The following is a 19,800-nucleotide window of genomic DNA, read 5'->3' on the forward strand; positions in this document are numbered from 1 at the left end:
TTTTGTTTTTAAAATCGGAAGGAGAGAGGGGAGAGAGAGGAACCGTGAGCGAAGAGTGAGAGTGGAAGGTTTTTGTCTTTTTATTCTTTTTAATAGTGATATACTTTAACATCAGTGAAACTTCAATAAGAAACAAGAAAATTTATGTATATGAAATTATATTATTGCCCATAATTTTTATTTTTTTTGAGTTTTAACGAAGCACTCGATGCTGTTCACTTTTAATGAAAAACCATATTTTTACCTTTATTCACTACACCTTTATTTGTCATTTTTCATTAAAACTAAAGTTTTTTTTTTGGACTTTTCGTTAGTTTTCCTTTTTTTTTTTTTTTTTTTTTTTGTATGATAGAAGATTAATAGTCTTCTAACTCTCTTTTGATTGACAAGTAGAGTTCTATTAATAGGTAGTTTACATGGTAAAATAAAAATATTTCTTTTTTGACAAATGAAAATTGGGGGGGAATGGGCTCCACATTTTATTTACTTGGAAGTGGAATGAGTTAAAAATAGATTTTTTGTTTTTTTTAGCAAAATAGAAATTGTAATTATTTTGTTTATTAACATGTGAGCAAAATTAGTAAAATACGAAGTAAGTATAGTACGTGAAAAATATGTACGTGTATTATTTGGCAATTTTGTTAGAGAAATATTTTGAAAAATATTTACTTATCTTTGTTTTTAAGAATATTTTAGCAAACGTATAGAATACGTAAATGTTTAAGTGTGTTATTGAAAATGTGTCTAAATAAAGTGTATCAAATGTAAAAAATATGCAAGTACGTGTATAACGTCGAAATTTTAAAACACGTGCAATTTAATAAAACAATAAGACGTGTATGAAAAACATAAGTATTTTTCAAAAATACTTATGTACGTGTAAAAAACACGTCTTATACGCGAATTTACTAACCATGCAAGTGAGTATTGAAATTATTTCGATTTTAAATTTTATATGTTTATTTCGATTTTTAAAGTACTGTTATCGACATTCCAAAATAGTTAAGTTGTACTCCTTTCATGAAGAAATTTGTAAAAAAAAAATAATAATAAACATAAACACATTAAAGAACTGCATAAAGATTTTTTTTAGGGGCAGCAGAGCCGGTCCCTAAATTTAATCAATTTATGATTCACCAAGGACAAGTTTTGATGTGGTAAGTATAATCCATCAGATTGTGTTGAGTTTTAAAGTACAATAGGTATTTATCTTTTAATTCACATAAATGACAAAGACACATATATGATGAGTTTAATCCTAAATTGCGTAATTTGAAAAAAAAAAAAAAAAAAGGTTTTTATAACCAATTGGACACTAGGAAAAAACTAAAACAAAAATAAATAAAAAAGAGTTGGGAAGGTCTGTCAGACAACCGTGTGACCACCCCAGCCGGCTGAAGAGATGGCTGAGAACGATCATCTACTGCCTTAATGATCCCGAGGGTCACAAGGCCGTTAATCACGCTCTGATCACACGGCCATGGTTCATCCACCAGACTGAGGTTCCTGTCTCCTTAGAAATCAAGGATACAGAGGTACAACCTATAGAACAGATCCTGTTCAAGTAAGGTCGTGAACCGTGAGTGCGGAAAAGACCATATAAAGGCTATTGCCGTTTTGTGCAGCGTCGATGTGGGACTAATGTCGCTGCGCTTTGTGTATTTTGCAGCTCACAACTATCTGCCAAGGTTTTGCCTTCAATTCAACCACATTGAAGCCAACTACTGTAAAAAGTAAAGAATTCCAATTCAGAAAGAGTATACCTTTATTAATAGGTGGCTCGAAGCTGTATGAACGTCTAATTGGCTAAAAAGCAACCCTGCCAACAAAATCAAAGAACTTTTTGTTTTTGCTCACAAAATCAAAGAGTTTAAACAAAATTGAAAGAGGCCTAAGCCGTATGGGTCACCGTGTAGTTGTACAGCTTGTAGGGTTGCGTAGGATTTTGATTTTCACATTTGTACGGTTAAAACATATCAATTGCAATGAGTGAACAAGGAGGAGCACTCACAAGGTAGATACAAATATTGTCCGTAATTATTACCCTTTGATAAATATGTATTTAGTTGGAATTAGTGGAACTGACTTCTCTGCGTTTACTAACACATATGGAATTAAAAAAATTATATATGTGAGTACGTATAGTTGATTCTATCCTCATTCATTCTCTTCCTTATTTATGTCTTCATGGATTCATGACTTTTCCCAAATATCAAAAACTCGTTGAGAACAAATCAGTCCGTTTTGTTTGGTTGATTATTTGCAGGCTTTGCAGATAATTAAACAAAGATGAGGCACATATCTTCTCAAGCCTCAAGGGTTGATTAAAAATTACAAACCAAAAGTATCTGATACAAAAAAAAAAAAAAAAAAAAAAAAAACATGAACAGCAAGTACACTACATATATATGTGGTGTGAGTTCATATGAGTTTCGATTATTTGGTATCAAACTTGTCATTTAAGGAAGTCAAATCTAAGACCTCTTATGTATTTAAGATTGCGAAAAAAGATTACTAGATGTTAGTACTAATCGCGAAAACGAGCATAATGAGATGCATGTGGGCTTAAGACGTATTCACTTGGGTGTGAGTCTTAAGATATGTGTTTTTGTTGCACGCTAGCACAAAAGCTTGCTTGCTTGCTAGCTTCAGGATCTGCGTATGGAAAAGTGCTTGCCCTTACTAAAGGTCCAGTTTATTTCTGAGAACATTGAACCATAAAACACAGAGGTTAACTATTAAGTACTATTGAGAAGCAACTTAATGGTGCACCGGATGACTGAGTAGGAGGTCTTATTATCATAAAAAACTGTCTCAAGGGTAGCATAACCCCTTGCATATCTGAATGATGCAGTGCCTGAAACCACTGAGACCTCTTTAACCCTCTCAAACTGGCGGCTGGTGCCTTGTAGCTCAAGGCTGCTGCCATCGTACTGCCCATTGGTGAATGCAAGTGACATTGACACATGCACATTGGAGCCAGACAAGGACGAGGCCACTAGAATGCCTTGAGCTCGACCGACTTGGGTCGATCTCTTATCGGGAGTTTCGGTGATGGGATCATCAATGGCGAAAATGGTGCCGAATGAGGTGAAAGACTGAGGCTTGCCTTGGATGCCTGTGATAGGGACAACAGTGGCATTGGGTCCTGACGCCAAGTCTTGCAAGTAAAACACTGTGGTGGTTTCTCTAGGACTTTGAGCTTTGGCAAGAGATATGAGCATGGCTTGAAACAATGTTGACAAAACCGACATGAGTTTGGAGGGTCTTGAAAGGGAACTTAATGCCATTAGTGAAAATAACAACAAAGAGCAGCAGAAGAATTTGAGTGAATATTGGAATTTTTTTTTGCAACTGGGTTTGTTCATGGAATGGTTCCAATTTATGGAGAGATGGAGACGGTTAAAGTTGTCAATTTTCTGCTAGAAAACAGACGTTACGTAAGATATAAACACAAGATTCTTGTTATTTTGGGACGTTTAAAAAGTAGTGACGGTCTGATGGGTATCTCGTGTGAGACTACTGAACTTAGAGCATGCCAGACTGCCAGTGGAGGTTCAAATTTAAGTTCAAAATTCAAGCATAGAGAAGAACAAAATCATACATGTACATATACGTGAATCCAAGAAAATGCAATGCAACAACACATATAGGTCTTGTTTAATGTCTAGGATTAGCTTGGATTGAATAAACTTTAATTAAATGCACGTTGAGCAAAAACGTGGATGTCAACTTGCATATACATACATACATACATAGATACATAGATACATATATATATAGTTTATCCAATTATTTTTCGTCATGGAAATTATCTTCTACCTTCAATTAGGGTTTGAGCGGTCATATCACAAATCGATTAAAATCGAAAGGAAGGCACATATAAGCATTATATATTATATATCATTTCAACTTTCATAACCTACATAAGTAAAAATAAACACCTCTCTGTCACTCTTTCATGGATATTGGATATGCCGGTTTGAAGAAAGTTCCTAAATGATAAACACATATAAACAGAGAAGCAAATATTGCATTTTTCTGAACCAAACCAAATTTGGTACTATGTAATTAATTTTTACTCTCACTCATCATCGCTTCTTATGTTTCTTTGCTTCTCACTTTAATTAGCAAACAGCATCGTTGTCTCTATGGTATCAACCGTATCATGGGTTGACACACTAGTACAAAAACCAATTTGCGCGACAGAGCAAATTTTATCGCGCAAAGTGTGTTTGCGCGACACTAAACACAAAACGTCACACAAACGGCTTTTGTGCAAAGGAACTTTGCGTGACGAAGGCTGGCGTCGCGCAAGATTTTGGCACCAAATGAAGGAGCTTTACTGCTTTTTTCCCAACTTTGCGTGACGCAGGTGGGCAATCGTCGCGCAAAACAGCTTTGTGCAACGTAGTTTCATCTCCGTCACACAAAACAGCTTTGCGCGACGAAGGCTGGCGTTGCGCAAAGCTATTTTGCACGACAACTGCCCATCTGCGTCGCACAAAGTGAAACCAGAAATTATTGTCCTTCTGTCATTTATTCTAACACAAGTCAAAAGCCAGAACAAAACAGTAAAAAATATAGACATCCCAACCCTCTCCCTCACCTGGACTCCAAAGCCGCCCTGATCACACTCATCACTCCAATTCCAACACTTCACTCAAAACTAAGAAAACCCAATTGCCAGAAGAACCATTTAAACATACCAAAGGTGAGAGCTTTCTTTCCCCCACAATTTTGCTACTGTTCAAATTTTCATTTATTTTTTTATGACTTATTTTTCTTTTGATTTAGCATATCTGTTTGTTTTTTTTAGACAATACTCGAGGAACATGTAGAAATTGACTCAAGAGAAACGTGTAGAAATTGAAAGCTTTGAATTTTATTTTCTGTTGTAAAAATGAATCTTTCCTTGTTGATGGCTTTTAGAATGAAATGGAATTGTAAATCAGATGAAATGCGAAGAGAAATTGATTTTTTTTTTTCACTGAGAGAGTTGTGAATTTTTCGTATTGGTGGTTGCAGATGCAGTGACTGAGTTCATCGAAGGAATTGTCGAAACGTATCCTGGGCTGCAGTACTTGGATGGTTTCCCTCAGGTCCTTTTTGTTTCCTTCTGCTCTGTTCGTCTGGGTTAATTTGTCAATGCCGTAGCTTTTTGTGTAAACTTAATTTATTTGATTTTCGGAATTTCGTAAATGGGGATTGCAGGTTAAGGTTGTGTTGCGTGCTGATGTTTCCGGTGGGACGTATGACAAAGTTGCTGATGTTTCAGGTTCGATACCCAACAATTACTTTTTTATTGATTGCTATGAAAGCCTGCAGTGCATTTGTATACTGTATTAGAAGAGTGTTTTCACTTCAAAATAGAAAAAATTTATATTGGCGTTGGACTTTGTTTACTGGATTAGAATTAGAAGAGTGTTTTCACTTCAAAATATAAATTTTTTATGTTAGCGTCGGACTTTGTTTGATGTATTAGAATTTAGAAGAGTGTTTTCACTTGAAAATAGAAAAAAATTATATTAGCGTCGGGTTGTGTGGCATCGTGGAGTTTATATGCGGAGATTCACCTAGGTGTTATGTGTGCGATTGAATGTGGGGCTTCTTCCATTCAATTGCTAAGAGAATGAGACAATGTAGAGGAATCGATAAAGAGTTAACTTGTTAAATAGTCCAATCAATAGTTCTTTAACTACATTACGTCAAACCTGCCTGGGAAAACCAGATAAAAAAAAGTACATTGCTGAAGTAGATAATCCGAAGTGTATTACTTATCAAATAGTCTAAGCAATAGGTGCGTTGATGACAGTTGAAGTAGATTCTAGTTATTATTAGAATCCATCGACCGAGTGGATGCCAATTATAGACTTAGGAGTTAGAATGAAACGGAATTGTAAACTATGTAACAGAGAGAGGCTTTGTGGGGAATGGAATGCTTTCTGTAATACTTATAATACTGTTTTCGAAAGGCTCCCTTGCGCTAAAACATAACATCACAATCCTTTTTATGGTTTTTTGTAGCAGAATGATTGCATATTTACAGAAGTTGAAGGAGAGATGTGCAAGCTGTAAGGAGGCTGAAAAGGAAATTGTGCAGAATATGAGGAGGTTGATGCTCACTGTATTTTCTTTTCTTTTTTTCATCTCAGGGTTTGGGAACCTATACCTGTGGACTTATTTCGCAACTTGGGTAATGCATATTGCAATTCTGTATGGGAGGGAACGCTTCTACTTCAGAATGAAAAGTAAGAACTCCAATTTTATTTACTATGTAATCATCTAAGTAATGTTCTTTGGTGTATTTAAAGTTGTTTGTACTGCTGTGATTCTAGTTGGATTTGAAACTTTTTTGCAGACTGGATGGTTGGAAGGACATGAGGGCTCCAGTTTTCAAACCAGGCCCCAAGGATGCAGCTCAGCATAAGGAAATATACATTCAAGCAAAGGTAATCCATTAACTTCGATTGCTCAGTTCTAATATAAAAAAATGCGTATAGCTTGAAAGTTGCATGAAGTTTTCGTGAAATTATTGCAGTTAAAACAACCAAAAAGAAAAGAATGGTGAATCTAAAGATCCAATTTTATGGAGAAGTTAAATATGATAGAAAACAGGGATAACTTTATATGTATGCCAGCTTAATGGACATTGGACCGTGGCATAGAAGTTATTTATTTCAAGTCTCTTTGCCATTTGTTTGCCGTTGTATTTACCGTATGAACACATCTTCCTATCATCTTCCAGTTTCCGTTGCGTTTTGAATGTTTCTCCTATTATGCTATTACCGTCGACTGTCTGCTGTAATTACCTATTTGGGGTTGAAAACTGTGCTTGACAGAAACAAATCCATCCTTTTGTCTACTTCTTAGACGAAAACTTGTGATGTAATTACAGACGACGTCAATTGAAGATGGGGGAAGGCAAAGTGCATTAGAAAGAGCGATGGAGATGGGAGCAATTACAGACGAGGAATTGTTCATACTACTTGCGCGACTTGACGGTGGGGTGGTCGCGCAAATAAGTTTGACAATTGGATTTAACATAACATTTTATCGTATCCAGTTGTGCAAATATTTTAAATTGACGATCAATTAGGTTCATGGTATTCATATAGGCTCAAGGAGTGTATCTGTAAAAAGTCATTAAAATTGGCGTTAAAATAACCGTTAAATTGTGATTTTTCGTTTATAACTGTCGAAAAGTTTTGTCTCGTTAATTGATCTTTGGATGTTTTTTTTTTTCAATTTTTGGTGTATGCGATCTCGGAATATATACAAACAAGTTTGAGGTTGGATCGTTGAAATTAGTTTCGTACAATGCGTATCCCATCAAAACGACAGATTCCCTAACACTTAGAATTTATTTATACTATCATTAAGTTTAACATAACATTTTGTGATATCCACTTGTGTACATATTTTAAATTGGCGATCAAATTAGTTCGTTGTATTCATATAGGCTCAAGGAGTGTAGTTGTGAAAAATCATCAAAATCGGAGTTATAATAACCGTTAAATCGTGATTTTTCGTTTATAACTGTCGAAAAGTTTTGTCCCGTTACTTGATCTTTGGATGTTTGTTTTTTTCAATTTTTGGTGTATGCGATCTCGGAATATATACAAACAAGTTTGACGGTTGGATCATTGAAATTAGTTTCGTACAATGCGTATTCCATCAAAACGATAGATTCCCTAACACTTAGAGTTTATTTATACTATCATTAAGTTTAACATAATATTTTGTGGTATCCACTTGCGTAAATATTTTAAATTGATGATCGAATCGGTTCGTTGTATTCATATAGGCTCAAGGAGTGTAGCTGTAAAAAATCATCAAAATCAGAGTTAAAATAACCGTTAAATCGTGATTTTTCGTCCCATTACTTGATCTCTAGATTTTTTTTTTTCTTCATTTTTTGGCATATGCAATCTAGGAATATATATACAAACAAGTGTGATGGTTGGATCGTTGAAATTAGTTTCGTATAATGCGTATCTCATCAAGTTCAAAGGTATATATATATTTATTAAGTAAATTTTCAGTAAAATTTATAATATTAAAAAAATAAAAATTAAAAAATTAGAAAAAAAACCTTGCGCAACGTCACAATATGGTTGTTGCGCAAAAGCACTTTGCGCAACATCAAAATGTATACGTGTGTCGTGCCATTTGTGATAATTTTGGCGGTGCAATAGTAAAAAATAGGCGTGTTTTTTTAAAAAATTTCCCAAGTTTTCGCAAGCCAAAACCCTTCTGCTTTCAAATCTCTCTCACGCCGTCTCTTTCATCCTATCTCTATTCCCAAACCAAACCCAAATCCTTCTCCACTCCAGCCAACTATCCTCCTCAGCCAATTCCACCTGAGTTCCAAAATCACTCTCAGACTCTCAGTCCCTCGACTCCCTTCCCTCGACTCTCCAACTCTCAATTGTCCTCCTCCTCATAGTGCTCACCAGCCATCACCGCCGTCAAGCAACGCAACGGCACCACCCATCATCCTTTTCGACGACATCCCAAAGAACCCAGGCCATCACCCCATCACCCCCGCCGTTGCGACCACCATCACCCCATCACTGTCGTCGAGGACACTGCTACCAACCATCATCCCTCTAAAATTTAGGTAATTTTGATTTAGGGTTTTGTTAATAATGTGAATTTCTGGTGTAGGGATTTTAGGGTTTTTAAATTAGAATTTGTAGATTGATGATTGTTCTGTTGCCACCATTTAGGGTTTTACTAAAATTTGAATTGCATTTGTAGATTGATGATTGATCTGTTGCCACCATTTAGGGTTTTCTTAAAATTTACAATCGGATTGCTGTGTTTCATGTTTTGTTTTATATACTGTTTCTCCAATGCTTTTTTTGTCTTCCCATGTATTAATATCTTCCTATATTGTCATGAATCGGCATTAGGCGATTCCGTTAGCTATTCTTTCTAAATTGCTTGATAAATGCTAATGTAAGGTAAATTTATTTGATACATGCTAAGTTGGACAGGCCAAAGACATATCAGATTTAGGTTCCTTGAAGGAGGCAGCAAAAATCTTCATCCCAGGTACAAGTTACGTGGAGAATGTTCTTTAGAGTTTAGAGTTTATGAATATGACAAAATGTCCAGGATGGAATCTCCCGACGAGAGCATTTGTGCCTGGAATATATGAAGAGGCTTTAAAGTGTTTGCAGCTACAGTTTCTTGTGCTTATTTATTTTCTCTATTTCCTATTTTATCACTGAAAGTTTTTCTGTTAATTCCTCTATGCTCTGTTCTACATAAATTTTACGCAATGAGCTGTCTTGAAAGTGTTTGGCTTGCTTGATTGTTAGGTGGCCTGCATCAATAAACTGACTAAATTGAAGTGGTTCTGTATCAACTATATGTTATAATTTGTAGTTTGAATTATGCAACACTAATTGGATTTTCCAACGTTAAATATGGTAAACCTAAATTGTATAGTTTGGTATCCATTCATGGTGCAGTTGTGCTTGTGAAAGTCTCTGATTCTTTCGATAGGGTTCAATTCAATCACAGAGGAGAGGATCTGTGAATTTCATATTTACTTGTGTTTATTTTGCAGGATTTGGATGCATTCTCAGCTGCAGTGATTGTTAGTATTGCATTTTCATTCATTCCTTCATCATTTGTCGTTCCTATTGTGAAGTTAATGTGACAAAACATACCTTCAGGAATCCACTTCGAATGTGTTTGCTTCATGATTGAGTGATTTACTGTACTATTTAACACTAGTCACTAGGACATGGTTAATTGAAGTTACAGCAATAATTGAAGATGCATTAGTATTTTCTCTACTATATTACTTGACAACTCGATAATTAATTCCATAATGTAGCGGAAGCGGTAAAAAATAATTTAAATTTCTCAAAGAGAAAGCTAGGTACGTAGAGTAGACACTCGAGTGAGGGAAACCAATGAAGATTCTCTTCCTAGACATTGAATTGATAAAAACTGAATGCCTTTTAAACATTCCCTGTTATAATTAATCCTAATAAAAGTTGTAGTAATTACAATTTTACAAAAGCTGGCATGCTGAAATGGCTTTTAAACACTAGCCTTTACAAATTGTTTCAGAAAGTACCAACTTACAGATTCTGCAGCTAAGTTCTAAAATATATCACACTTTGGTATATAGAGAACGCATCACGATTGTGACCAAAATAATCAAGATACACATAAACGGAACATCTGATCCCATTGGTTTAGGTTTACAGTATAGTTGACATCTTTAATTAGTATTGTTTCTACCGTTCCTCTACTGCTTTATATATACATATATATATATATGTGAACAAATGCAAGAAAGGATATGCTATTATTTTGGTTGCTAATTGATTAGTTTTAAATGCAAGAAAGGATTAGTTTCTAATGTTATAATTTTATGGTTCAAAAAGTGTATAGATGTTGCGGTTGATCACTCGTCGTCGGAGTGTGATCAATGCGCCTCTTGCATTATCAGCATCTACTGCTCCAGGCGTGAGTGCTCCATTGATTGGCGTCCCAGGTGTCTGTCTCATTGACGTCGTCAATGTTGGCTCAGCCGCTCAGTGCACGGCGGCCTCACTGGCGCCGCCGCAAGCCTAAGCCTTCTAATCACACTTCCTCGACATCCAGAGTCGAGGGTGAGGCCTCCCAGCTAGGTATTTTTTTCTAATTCTCACTACGTTGTATTTTTTTTTTTTTTCATTTTAAAACTATTATTTTTATGATAGTGAAAATTTGCTGAATTGTGAAAATTTGTTGGATTGCGAAAAGGTGTTGCCGGTTGTGAATTACTGTTTTAAGGTTTTGGGAAATGCTATACTAGTAGGGGAGGTTGTGTTGAATTTCTTGTACAAATTTAAACTTAGGGTTTTCACCATTTAAGTATTTTTGGCCAGCTAAAAAAAACACCAGGGGGCCTAGTCGAATGCTGAAGCAGGCACAGGGTGTATGTCAGGCCGCCTCCAAGATCAAGATTGCGTATGACTCGCGACATCTTGGAGCAGCTACCTCACAGCAGTATAGCAACGTCGTTAGTAGCTATGGTGGTGTTATTCGACAAAATTGTCCTTTTCAGTGGGAGTATTGGGCAGAAATTCTCGAGCAGACGAAGGAACTGGTGCGACACAAGTTGTCGGTTAGTATATTAATTTTTAGCCTTTATCATTTTTTTTAATTTTGTTTACAAATATTAAAAACCAAAATATATTATCTTAATATTATTAAATTTCTTACTATTATTTTATTATTTTTCATATTCGTAGGTCATTTATGATCTTGAGGACATATCCCCCTAGGCCATGGCCTACTTAGAGTTGACCTTAGCAACCCTGTACAAACAATGGAAGAACAATTTTCACACGTATTTTAAGCTATGGGATGATCCGAAGATTGCTCGCCTACACATTCCAATCGAGTTGAAGGACCGGTCGGCGGATTGGGAGTGGCTCTGCAAGCATTTTACGGATCCAAAATTTGTGGTATGTACATAATATTTTAATAATAATTTATTATTGTTTTAGTTATTTTTTAAAGCTCTTTTTATTAATTTATTTCAAATAGTTGCATTAACATGTATATTGTGTGTTTAACAGAAGAAATCTATTGTTGGCAAGATAGCTTGTGAGTCAAAGAAACTTCTCCACCATTTCAGTTCGATGCCCTTTTAGTATAGGCTTGAGGCACGACATCAGGTAAAAGTTTATTAACTTTGAAATTTTATACAATTTAATTATTATTATTGATTAATAAAATTTTCTTAATGTTTTTTTCTTCAGAAGGATTGTAAGTTCCTAGATATCGACATGTTCGAGGACATTTACTTTCAACCTGGTGATGAGACCACTAAGTAGCTTCATGTAAGTATATGTAATTCTTATTATTCTTATATGTATGAATCGTTCAAATATTATTTATTATTTGTTATTAAACATTATATGTTTTTTCTTTATTATTATAGGTTGCTATGGTGGAAAAGGGCACTTCTGTTCTCCAAGAAGCAACATCGTAGCTTCCCCCGGAGACCCCGATCGAGGACGTTATGGTACTCGAGGATGCAGGTTTTCAGATGATGACTGATTTCCTGGATCAAAACTTCGGTCGTCGTCATGGCAAGGTTGTTTAGTGTATGGGGAAATCGCAGGTTGGTGAGACGGGTGCTTCTTCTTCTAGATCAAACATAGTAGAGGTCGATGTATTGAATGAGGAAGTGACAACCCTAAAAGGTCAAATTTCAGCCCAAGACGAGGAGATGAAGACCTATGTCGGGACGGTGAGAGACCTTGTATGAGCTGTACAGATGCCAGGCCTCCAAATCTCGCTACCAGCACTTAATCTTGCTCCACCTTCGACCTAAGAGCCACCTCGCCCTACCGATACCTAGTAGCCTGATGTATCAAACTTAGAAGACTATTTCTAGTTTTTTCTTTTTGTTTAAACATCTTGTATGTACATTTTCATATATTTTATAATAAAATACTTTTGCTTGGTTAATTCATTATTGTTTAGAATTTAAATACAATATTTTGTTAAAAATTAAAAAAAATATTTTTGATCAAAACAAAACAAAAGGGTTTGTGCGACGCAGGCCTACATCGCGCAAATCCACTTTGCGCAACGCATGTCATACGTCGTGCAAAGCTACTAAGCTACTAAGCCACTTTGCGCAATGCACGCCCACGTCACACAACGCAGGTCCCTACATCGCGCAAAGTAGCTTTGCGCGACGCATGCAAAGCACTTTGAGCGACGTAGGATGCGTCGCGCAAAGCTGCCTTGCGCAACGTAGGGTGCGTCGTGCAAAGCTTTGTGCGACGTATGCTTCTTCTTCGTCGCACAAACCCTACCGTCACTGCCTTGGTGCAACGATTAGTGCACTACAAAGGTTTCGTTGAGCTATTTTTTAGGCAACGATTTTTCACTTTGCGTGACAAAGGTACCTACGTTGCGTAAAGTGTTTTTCCTGCTGGTGACAGAGAGTTGTGTCACAAGTGATGTGTGCCAAATAGAAAATAGGACCAAGAGTTTTAAGAGAAGATTACTAAAAGAACAAAGGCTACTACAAAATTTACTAACCGAGGGTGTTTTAGTACTTTTACATCAAGTCTTTGTTAGAAAAAGAATAGGTTGGCTAAGTTTTTATACAAAGAGAAAATTTTGGCCAGTTTTTCAAGTTTCTTACGGAAAATCAGGTGAGGTCTAGAACACGAATAGATTATTCAGGCAAAAAAAAAGGGGAATTTGACTTAGGTAATGAAATTATAAATTTTAATTGCTAAAGTGGTCACTTTTAGGGATTTTGTCGATATGTTGCTAATATTCAATTGGAAAATTACTCAATACGTGATTGATATATGGTCGTTTGAGCATATCCAACATTAGTGCTTATACTTATGTTGTTTATCCACACCTTCCGATAATACTAGTTATTTTTTACTTAACTTTTAAAGTTCGGGAGATCTTATTTGTACTTCAAGAAAGATATTTTTGCACGCATCATAAATATATTTTTCTTTCTATGTATTGAAAGTATGGTGTGTGGAATGACTTTTTTTAGAATGTCAATAGCAGCATCCTAAATTGTTATTATTGTTTTACACAAACAACCCAAGGGGTTGGCCACAATATAAGCACCACATCTATTCTACTCACCCAACCGAGCTCGATAGCTAGTTGGCACACCTGTTGTCACAAGAAGGACATAGTTAGCTCATTATTACTGGCCTACGCCCCACACATGCACTGTAATTTCTAGGGCCAACAAAAACACAAGAATCTAGCGTATCATATCATTCATCTATGATAAGCTGTGTTCTGAGGTGACAACATCCACGTTCAGATGAGTGCGACCAAGAGGAGACGAAGAGGAGACAACTAGCAAGAGCGAGAGTACAAGATAGTCTTCAAGTTTAGTAAGTCATCTCTAGTCCAGGTATGATTTATCTCCATTTTTTCCTTGGTGAATTATTTATCTTGAATGTATGCTCGAGGATTTTTTTCCATGTGTTAGGCTTTTACCTCGTTAAATAAATTTCTATTCACTCGTTTATTTATTTTATTTTTTTTGTTAATTTTCAAGTGGTGGATAGGATTTCTGCCCTTGGTTGCTCTGTTCATTTATTGGGTTACTTGATGGCCCTATTAGACTCAATGCCCAATTAATAGAAAAATGTTTCAGCAGACCGCTTGACCCCTCAACATATCACCCCACTCCCCTCAGGGATGGAGCGGTGGACTACCCCCTGCACACTAGAGCCCATAGGGCATGCGAGTAAGAGGGGAGGGTTCCCAAGAATTTCTAGATAAGGTCCAACACTTCCTCCATGACTACACGATAAAGACTAATTCTTTCTTGAAGAGTCCAAGATAAAGTAAGAGATCTCCAGATGTTTCACGCTACGCATCTACCCAAATAGTATTCCTCTATCAACAGAGGAGATGACACCACTTGTCATTTTGCAACGCAGACGATTGTTGGCCATCACCTTTATATATAGCCCAAGTCATTTATTAAATTGAGAATTTAGAACTCTCTATAAACTTTTCGGTTTATTTGGAAATATTTTTAACTAGGGGTCGAAGGCCCTTCGGCTATCACCAGACCGGTGTTAGACAGTTGACCTTGGTGTTTGGTGTCATCTTTCTTGGAAGCTTTCGGTCAATCCGCTAACAGTGGAATTAATAGGGTCCAAAATCTTGAAAGTAAAACACTATGGTGGTTTCTCCAGGACTTTGAACCCTTGGCTACCATGGTGAGCATTAATGTTGACGAAAATGACATGAGTTTGGAGGGTCTTGAAAATAGAGTAGGATTCCCTTCCCTCCTATTCTTATTCCCTTCTCTCCCTTCCTCTCGTACTTTGCTTTGTATCTTATTGTCTTCATAAAAAATCAATATAAAATGTTGATGTAGCTTAACCGTAACCGTTCAAGTAGAAGGAGAGAGAAGGGGAGAGATTAGGAGGGGAGAAAATCTTCCTCCCTTGAAAATAGGCTTAATTACTGACATTAGTGAACAAGAACAAATTAAGCAGAATGAATAATATTTTTGTTTATAATACCAGGTTTGTGCATGCAATGGTTTTAATATATAAATGAGAAAGAGACGGTTAAAGTTGGCATATGTTCTGCAGGAAAACCAACGGTACGTAAGATTTGAACACAAGAGCCATGTTGCTATTTTGGGATGTTACAAAGTAGTGCTGGGTGTATCATGTGAGAGCATGTCAGTGGAAATTCACGTTTAGGATCAACTTTCAAACAAATATAAAGGTAAAGCAGAGAAAAAAACAAATATCATAACTGTAGAATATCTGAGGCATGTGGATCCAAGAACATGCAACGCAAGACATATAGATCTCGTTTAGTGTTTAGGATAGGTTTGGATCAGATACTTCCCTCAGTTCAGTGCATTTTGAGTGAAAATGCAGATGTCAATTTGCATAGTTTGTCTAATTAATTTTCTACAAAAAAATTTATCTTCTAGCTTCAATTAAGGGTGCCAATCGATTAAAATGAAACAGAAGGCACACAAACATTAGATTACGTATTAGCCAATTTTCCATCAACATTTTACACTAGGGATCAGATAATTCCCTTAGTCCAGTGCATGTTTAGTGAAAACTTGATGTCAATTTGCATAGTTTGTCTAATTAGTTATCTTCACTAAAACGTACCTTCTAAGCTCAATTATTAGGGGTTCAAGCGGTCATATCTCAAATCGATTAAAATAGAACAAAAGATCACACACCTTAGATTATATATTAGCCAATTTTTCGACAACATTTTAAACTAATATGAAGAACAATACTACCAATTACAGATATTGAGTACACAGAAATTACATCATATTATTAATTAATCCTCCAATTGACCATTGTCTACTTGGGGGTCTTGAACTTTGTCTTTCTCCTGACCTATTACATTCCACATGTTGTCAAATGCATCTTTTGCTGCTCTATTTTGTGCAACTTCCTTCTTGAGACTGTAAGTGCCTCTTCCAACAATTTGATCGTTTATAAAAACCTCAACCGTGTGTTTCTCCTCCCACAGATCGACAAATCGGAGTTTCAGATTGTTTTTTTGACACACTTCATGAAGTTGTGACACCGGATGCTTCTTTATCGTCTTCGGATCTATTATAGGCTCCAACAAATTCTTGAACACCTAAATTTCGTAACGAAAAACAGTACTAGTCACACTATTGAAACAAATATGTGCAAACATAATAATGAGCGACATGAAATTACATTACCTTCCACACAATGTCAATTGACTTGCAGTCCATGAAAACTGCACCGATTGTGGACTCAACTATGTCCGCAAGGTTCTTTGGAGCATCAATGAGACCATTGGAATGCAGTGGATAGTCAGAAATTGCTCGCATAAATTTTCGAATCTGTGTACATTTTCAACAGAACTTTTGATCATAACAAATTCAAACAGTTATTTTCTTTTTACCTTCTGAAAGAAAACTCCTTTAATAAATTCATAAGTCAAATTTAGTTCTGCGAAAACTGACTTTCGCCAAATCTTTTTCTCTCTCTCTTCCTTAAAACGATTCAATTTCATTAACCAAATTTTGGGTTGCCCTACAGGAGATGCTGCTTGGATACGAAGTTGTATAACCAAAGCAATGCGCCGTAAAATACAACAATCCAACAGATTAAGAAAAACCTAATTCGTTGAATACTATACTAATCAGCAATCAAATCAATTGAGCAAACCCAAATAAACAATGTTAAACTTAGAGGTTATCAAAATTGACTTCAATTATCATCTAACACATGTTTCAAGCTCAACCCTAAACAGAAACCACACCCAGTGCAAAATATGATTCAAAAAGTTTTAAGCAGCTTTAAATCTCCATCACTTACTTGTTCTTCAAGCAAGGGTTTCCTATGCCGCAGGTACCGGTACAACCCATGCTTGACCGCCACACGCGCAAGCTTCTCCGTATCCACATTGGCTGCCCGGAGCCGTGTCAACGGCCCAGGTGCCAAGTCGGGGTACAAAAGGTACTGTTCTCTGCTGAATATCAAATTTAGCACCGCGTCTCCGACGTACTCCAGACGCTCGTAGGACGAGCCAGACCACTCGGCGGGGACAAAGGAAGAATGTGTGAAAGCCTCCTGCAGCAAAACCTTGTTCTCGAATTTGTACCCTATAATCTTCTCCACTTCTTCAAGATTTAGATGATGCTCGTGATCAGTCAACGACGTTGACTTATTAACAAAGGGCAAGGTTGATTTGACATCATCCAGACGTAGGGTTGTGATTATTTCTTCTTCTGTAGCTTGGACTGCTTCCATGGTTGGGATGGAAGCAAAAAACACAAGTCGTGAGAGAAAGGAGATATAGAAGAAGCGTGGAGACAACTGCTTGGTTTTTATTTATTTACAAATATTTATACGTGGTCGGCACGCCTAATTAATTATATAATATAATTTGGAAGATAAATACTAAAAGACTCTCTTAAAAGTGTTACTTTCCGTTGAATCTCTGCTACTTCACATTTTTAGCACAATATTTTATATATTGACATGAAAATTAACGTTAAATTTGTGGCAAATAGTTTATAGAGTGTCCAACTTTAAGAGAGTCTCCTTAGCATTTCTCAATTTAGAAAAATTAATGCTAGAGAGACCAAATTTTTAACCAAATTTGTAAACCAAATGATGTGTCACCAATAAGAAACAAGCACGTTAATTGACACTTAATTAATAACTTAATCATCTGCAACCACATCATTTAGTTTAAAAATTTAGTCTCTCTAGTATTACCCATTAAAAAATAATCAAGTATTTATTAACAAATTTGAGAAGAGAATTAGATATATAATAGAAGGGTTAGGGGGAGGAGGGCAAGTAGGTGCTAACAAGGATATATCTTAGGCCGCATTTGGCAATATATGTGAATTATAGGTGCTAAAAGATAATTTGCACCGATTTGTTGGTTTCTGATTATTCAAAAATATTGGGGAAATTAGGTCAAGAAGAAAAAAAGGTTTTACTGGACAGCAGAAAGAGGAAACTGAAATTTGGCTTCCTTTATCTTGAAAAATAGAATGAGATGGCAATTACTAAAGGACCCCTAATATCGTAAAAGTTGGGATTTTTTTTTTAAGAAAGAATGTATCGATATCGACTTAGTTATATCGCTTTCATCAGGTCATCGCTTTGGTTGAAGTAATTTTCTTTGATTACTGGGGTTAGTTATGCTTATACGTACATAATCGGCATATACAATAGTTTTCTTCTAAATGCAATATACAAATGCGCAGGAGTTCACATTTATTTAAGACAAACTGTTTTATACATCAATGAAAACGATTTTAATTAATTTCCCAATAATGTAAGGGTTGCGACAGTTTCAATTATAGAACTTTGAGTAGCTAAGTAAAGACATATGATCTAACAATTTTAGGTTAAATGTGACGCAAAATCAATAATACAATCGCTATTCAATCGCTTGGTTTGAGTTTTTATTATGTATTGTATGTCAATCGTGTGTGGCTGTTTTTACATTCCTTAATTGATTTAACATGAGAATAAGGGTAATATTGGGAGATCATCTATTTAAAACATATTTTGTAAACTATATGACGTGGATGTTGATGGTTAGATTCTTAATTAATTTTTTATGAATGTGTTTATTTTCTATTGATGACATTATCACATAGTTTGCAAATTTGATATAATTAAGCGTACTTATTTTCTGTTGATGATGTGGCTAGCTAGGCAGGTGCCTAGGCGGGTTTAGGAGCCATTTCTTAATTTTTATATGTTTAGGGATTAATCAAGACTATGATCAGTACCTAACGCCTAAGCAAGAATTTTTAGAAATAACATCATCAGTGTATGAGACTAGGTTATTTTAGTAGGTGAATCACATTCATTGTTTTTGGTAACCAAACTTGGAATTATGACATTATCAAGCTGGATATTACATGGATTCACTACCCCAAAATTGTTTACATAAATTTAAGTCGGCTGGATTAATGGTTAAATCTTTAAAAATGTCCCATGATATGCCAGCAAGTCAGATATAGCACGGTTGGAAAATTAAATGGTTAAATCACACAAAATAATAATACTAGATGGTCAAAATTTTAAATTAAATTACAAATCAAATGATGTGTTACTAATAAAAGATAAGTACGTTAATGATACTTAATTAATAATCTAATTATTTACAATCATATCATTTGGTTTAAAAATTTTGATATAACATTATCTACATAAAAAGTCTAAAAATTTTAATTTTCATATTATCATTATAAAATATTATACAAAAAATATAAAGTAACATAACGTTTATAAAAAAATTCATTTTCAAAAAAATATTGATACCATTTCTCTTTTTTATTTATCGGCCACAAGAAAATAGTCTTTTTCATTTTTGGTTCAAACAATAAAATAGTCTGGACCCAAAGTATACAAAAAGAGCAAATATCGATGGCCATTGGCCTCATGTCGTCGGTCAAATCAGAAGTCTTATGGCACAAGAAAACAAAATTTTCTAGAATTTTCCACTGACATTGATGCGTGGCATGTTTTTCTAGAATTTATGTTTTTCTCGGAATTTTACAGTCCCCAGTGGAAAATTCTAGAAAAAATATATAGAAAAAAATTTCTCGAAAGAACGTCAGGTTGCTTGGAGCCAAAGATTGTATATTCATCGATTTTGATGTGTGTCTTGGGTAGTCAAAGACATCATTACGCAGGTTGCTTCTGGAAAATAGATCGATTTTGTCCTTTTAACTTTTGCATTTCAGCCTAGCATTTGGTTTGAATACTGCGT

At 35.5% G+C, this 19,800-nt stretch overlaps 4 protein-coding genes, 1 long non-coding RNA gene and 1 other non-coding gene across 13 annotated transcripts; 3 read left to right on the plus strand and 3 right to left on the minus strand.

Annotated features, from left to right (window-relative positions):
* Positions 1–1,359: 1,359 nt before the first annotated feature.
* LOC125475059 lies at positions 1,360–1,574 on the minus strand. The gene has a single exon (XR_007256394.1). It is a non-coding gene; the product is annotated as a small nucleolar RNA U3 (small nucleolar RNA).
* A 1,164-nt stretch (positions 1,575–2,738) lies between these two features.
* Positions 2,739–3,290, minus strand: LOC125474753 (pterocarpan synthase 1-like). The gene has a single exon (XM_048578729.1). It carries the CDS (start codon positions 3,288–3,290, stop codon positions 2,739–2,741), a length of 552 nt encoding a protein of 183 aa, XP_048434686.1.
* Positions 3,291–4,454: 1,164 nt separating this feature from the next.
* On the plus strand, positions 4,455–7,478 carry LOC125474713 (ADP-ribosylation factor GTPase-activating protein AGD4-like). 7 transcript variants are annotated; one of them, XM_048578692.1, is made up of 7 exons: positions 4,455–4,714; positions 5,029–5,102; positions 5,215–5,278; positions 6,028–6,074; positions 6,156–6,251; positions 6,362–6,452; positions 6,843–7,478. In XM_048578692.1, exons 2-7 carry the CDS (start codon positions 5,089–5,091, stop codon positions 6,885–6,887), a joined length of 357 nt encoding a protein of 118 aa, XP_048434649.1. In that variant the 5' UTR covers positions 4,455–4,714; positions 5,029–5,088; the 3' UTR covers positions 6,888–7,478. The 7 variants fall into 7 exon arrangements, 5 of the variants coding, with proteins under 5 accessions (XP_048434649.1, XP_048434651.1, XP_048434648.1 ...); XM_048578694.1 differs by lacking the exon at positions 6,843–7,478 and adding an exon at positions 6,542–6,766; XM_048578691.1 differs by having other exon boundaries at positions 4,459–4,714; positions 6,031–6,074; positions 6,899–7,478.
* Positions 7,479–8,051: 573 nt separating this feature from the next.
* LOC103963624 lies at positions 8,052–9,670 on the plus strand. Of its 2 annotated transcripts, none has more exons than XR_007256327.1 (3): positions 8,052–8,623; positions 8,995–9,060; positions 9,581–9,670. It is a non-coding gene; the product is annotated as an uncharacterized LOC103963624 (long non-coding RNA). The 2 variants fall into 2 exon arrangements; XR_007256326.1 differs by having other exon boundaries at positions 9,003–9,060.
* Positions 9,671–10,412: 742 nt separating this feature from the next.
* Positions 10,413–11,480, plus strand: LOC125474930. The gene is made up of 3 exons (XM_048579177.1): positions 10,413–10,658; positions 10,899–11,137; positions 11,265–11,480. The coding sequence occupies exons 1-3, from the start codon at positions 10,547–10,549 to the stop codon at positions 11,295–11,297; spliced, it is 384 nt and encodes a 127-aa protein (XP_048435134.1). The 5' UTR covers positions 10,413–10,546; the 3' UTR covers positions 11,298–11,480.
* A 4,248-nt stretch (positions 11,481–15,728) lies between these two features.
* On the minus strand, positions 15,729–17,363 carry LOC125474714 (ribonuclease 3-like protein 3). Its single transcript, XM_048578695.1, has 3 exons — positions 16,875–17,363; positions 16,253–16,396; positions 15,729–16,164 (listed from the first exon to the last, which is right to left on the minus strand). The coding sequence occupies exons 1-3, from the start codon at positions 17,307–17,309 to the stop codon at positions 15,856–15,858; spliced, it is 888 nt and encodes a 295-aa protein (XP_048434652.1). The 5' UTR covers positions 17,310–17,363; the 3' UTR covers positions 15,729–15,855.
* Between the last annotated feature and the right edge of the window lie 2,437 nt (positions 17,364–19,800).

The sequence above is a fragment of a genome, unplaced genomic scaffold (assembly GCF_019419815.1).
Source record: "Pyrus x bretschneideri cultivar Hongxiangsu unplaced genomic scaffold, Pyrus_bretschneideri_v1 Contig13, whole genome shotgun sequence".
NCBI lineage: Eukaryota > Viridiplantae > Streptophyta > Magnoliopsida > Rosales > Rosaceae > Pyrus > Pyrus x bretschneideri.

What these genes read in the sequence shown, in the direction of transcription:
- LOC125474753 (XM_048578729.1), bottom strand. Translation starts at nt 3,290, where the DNA reads ATGGCATTAAGTTCCCTTTCAAGACCCTCCAAACTCATGTCGGTTTTG.
- LOC125474713 (XM_048578690.1), top strand. An exon ending in CAAAGTTGCTGATGTTTCAG is followed by an intron (nt 5,279 to 6,027) that starts GTTCGATACCCA and finishes GGTTTTTTGTAG; the next exon opens with CAGAATGATTGCATATTTAC. An exon ending in AAATATACATTCAAGCAAAG is followed by an intron (nt 6,453 to 6,898) that starts GTAATCCATTAA and finishes ATGTAATTACAG; the next exon opens with ACGACGTCAATTGAAGATGG.
- LOC125474714 (XM_048578695.1), bottom strand. Translation starts at nt 17,309, where the DNA reads ATGGAAGCAGTCCAAGCTACAGAAGAAGAAATAATCACAACCCTACGT. An exon ending in AACCCTTGCTTGAAGAACAA is followed by an intron (nt 16,397 to 16,874) that starts GTAAGTGATGGA and finishes AAATGTACACAG; the next exon opens with ATTCGAAAATTTATGCGAGC. An exon ending in CAATTGACATTGTGTGGAAG is followed by an intron (nt 16,165 to 16,252) that starts GTAATGTAATTT and finishes TACGAAATTTAG; the next exon opens with GTGTTCAAGAATTTGTTGGA.
- LOC125474930 (XM_048579177.1), top strand. Translation starts at nt 10,547, where the DNA reads ATGTTGGCTCAGCCGCTCAGTGCACGGCGGCCTCACTGGCGCCGCCGC. An exon ending in GGGTGAGGCCTCCCAGCTAG is followed by an intron (nt 10,659 to 10,898) that starts GTATTTTTTTCT and finishes ATTTTTGGCCAG; the next exon opens with CTAAAAAAAACACCAGGGGG. An exon ending in TGGTGCGACACAAGTTGTCG is followed by an intron (nt 11,138 to 11,264) that starts GTTAGTATATTA and finishes TCATATTCGTAG; the next exon opens with GTCATTTATGATCTTGAGGA.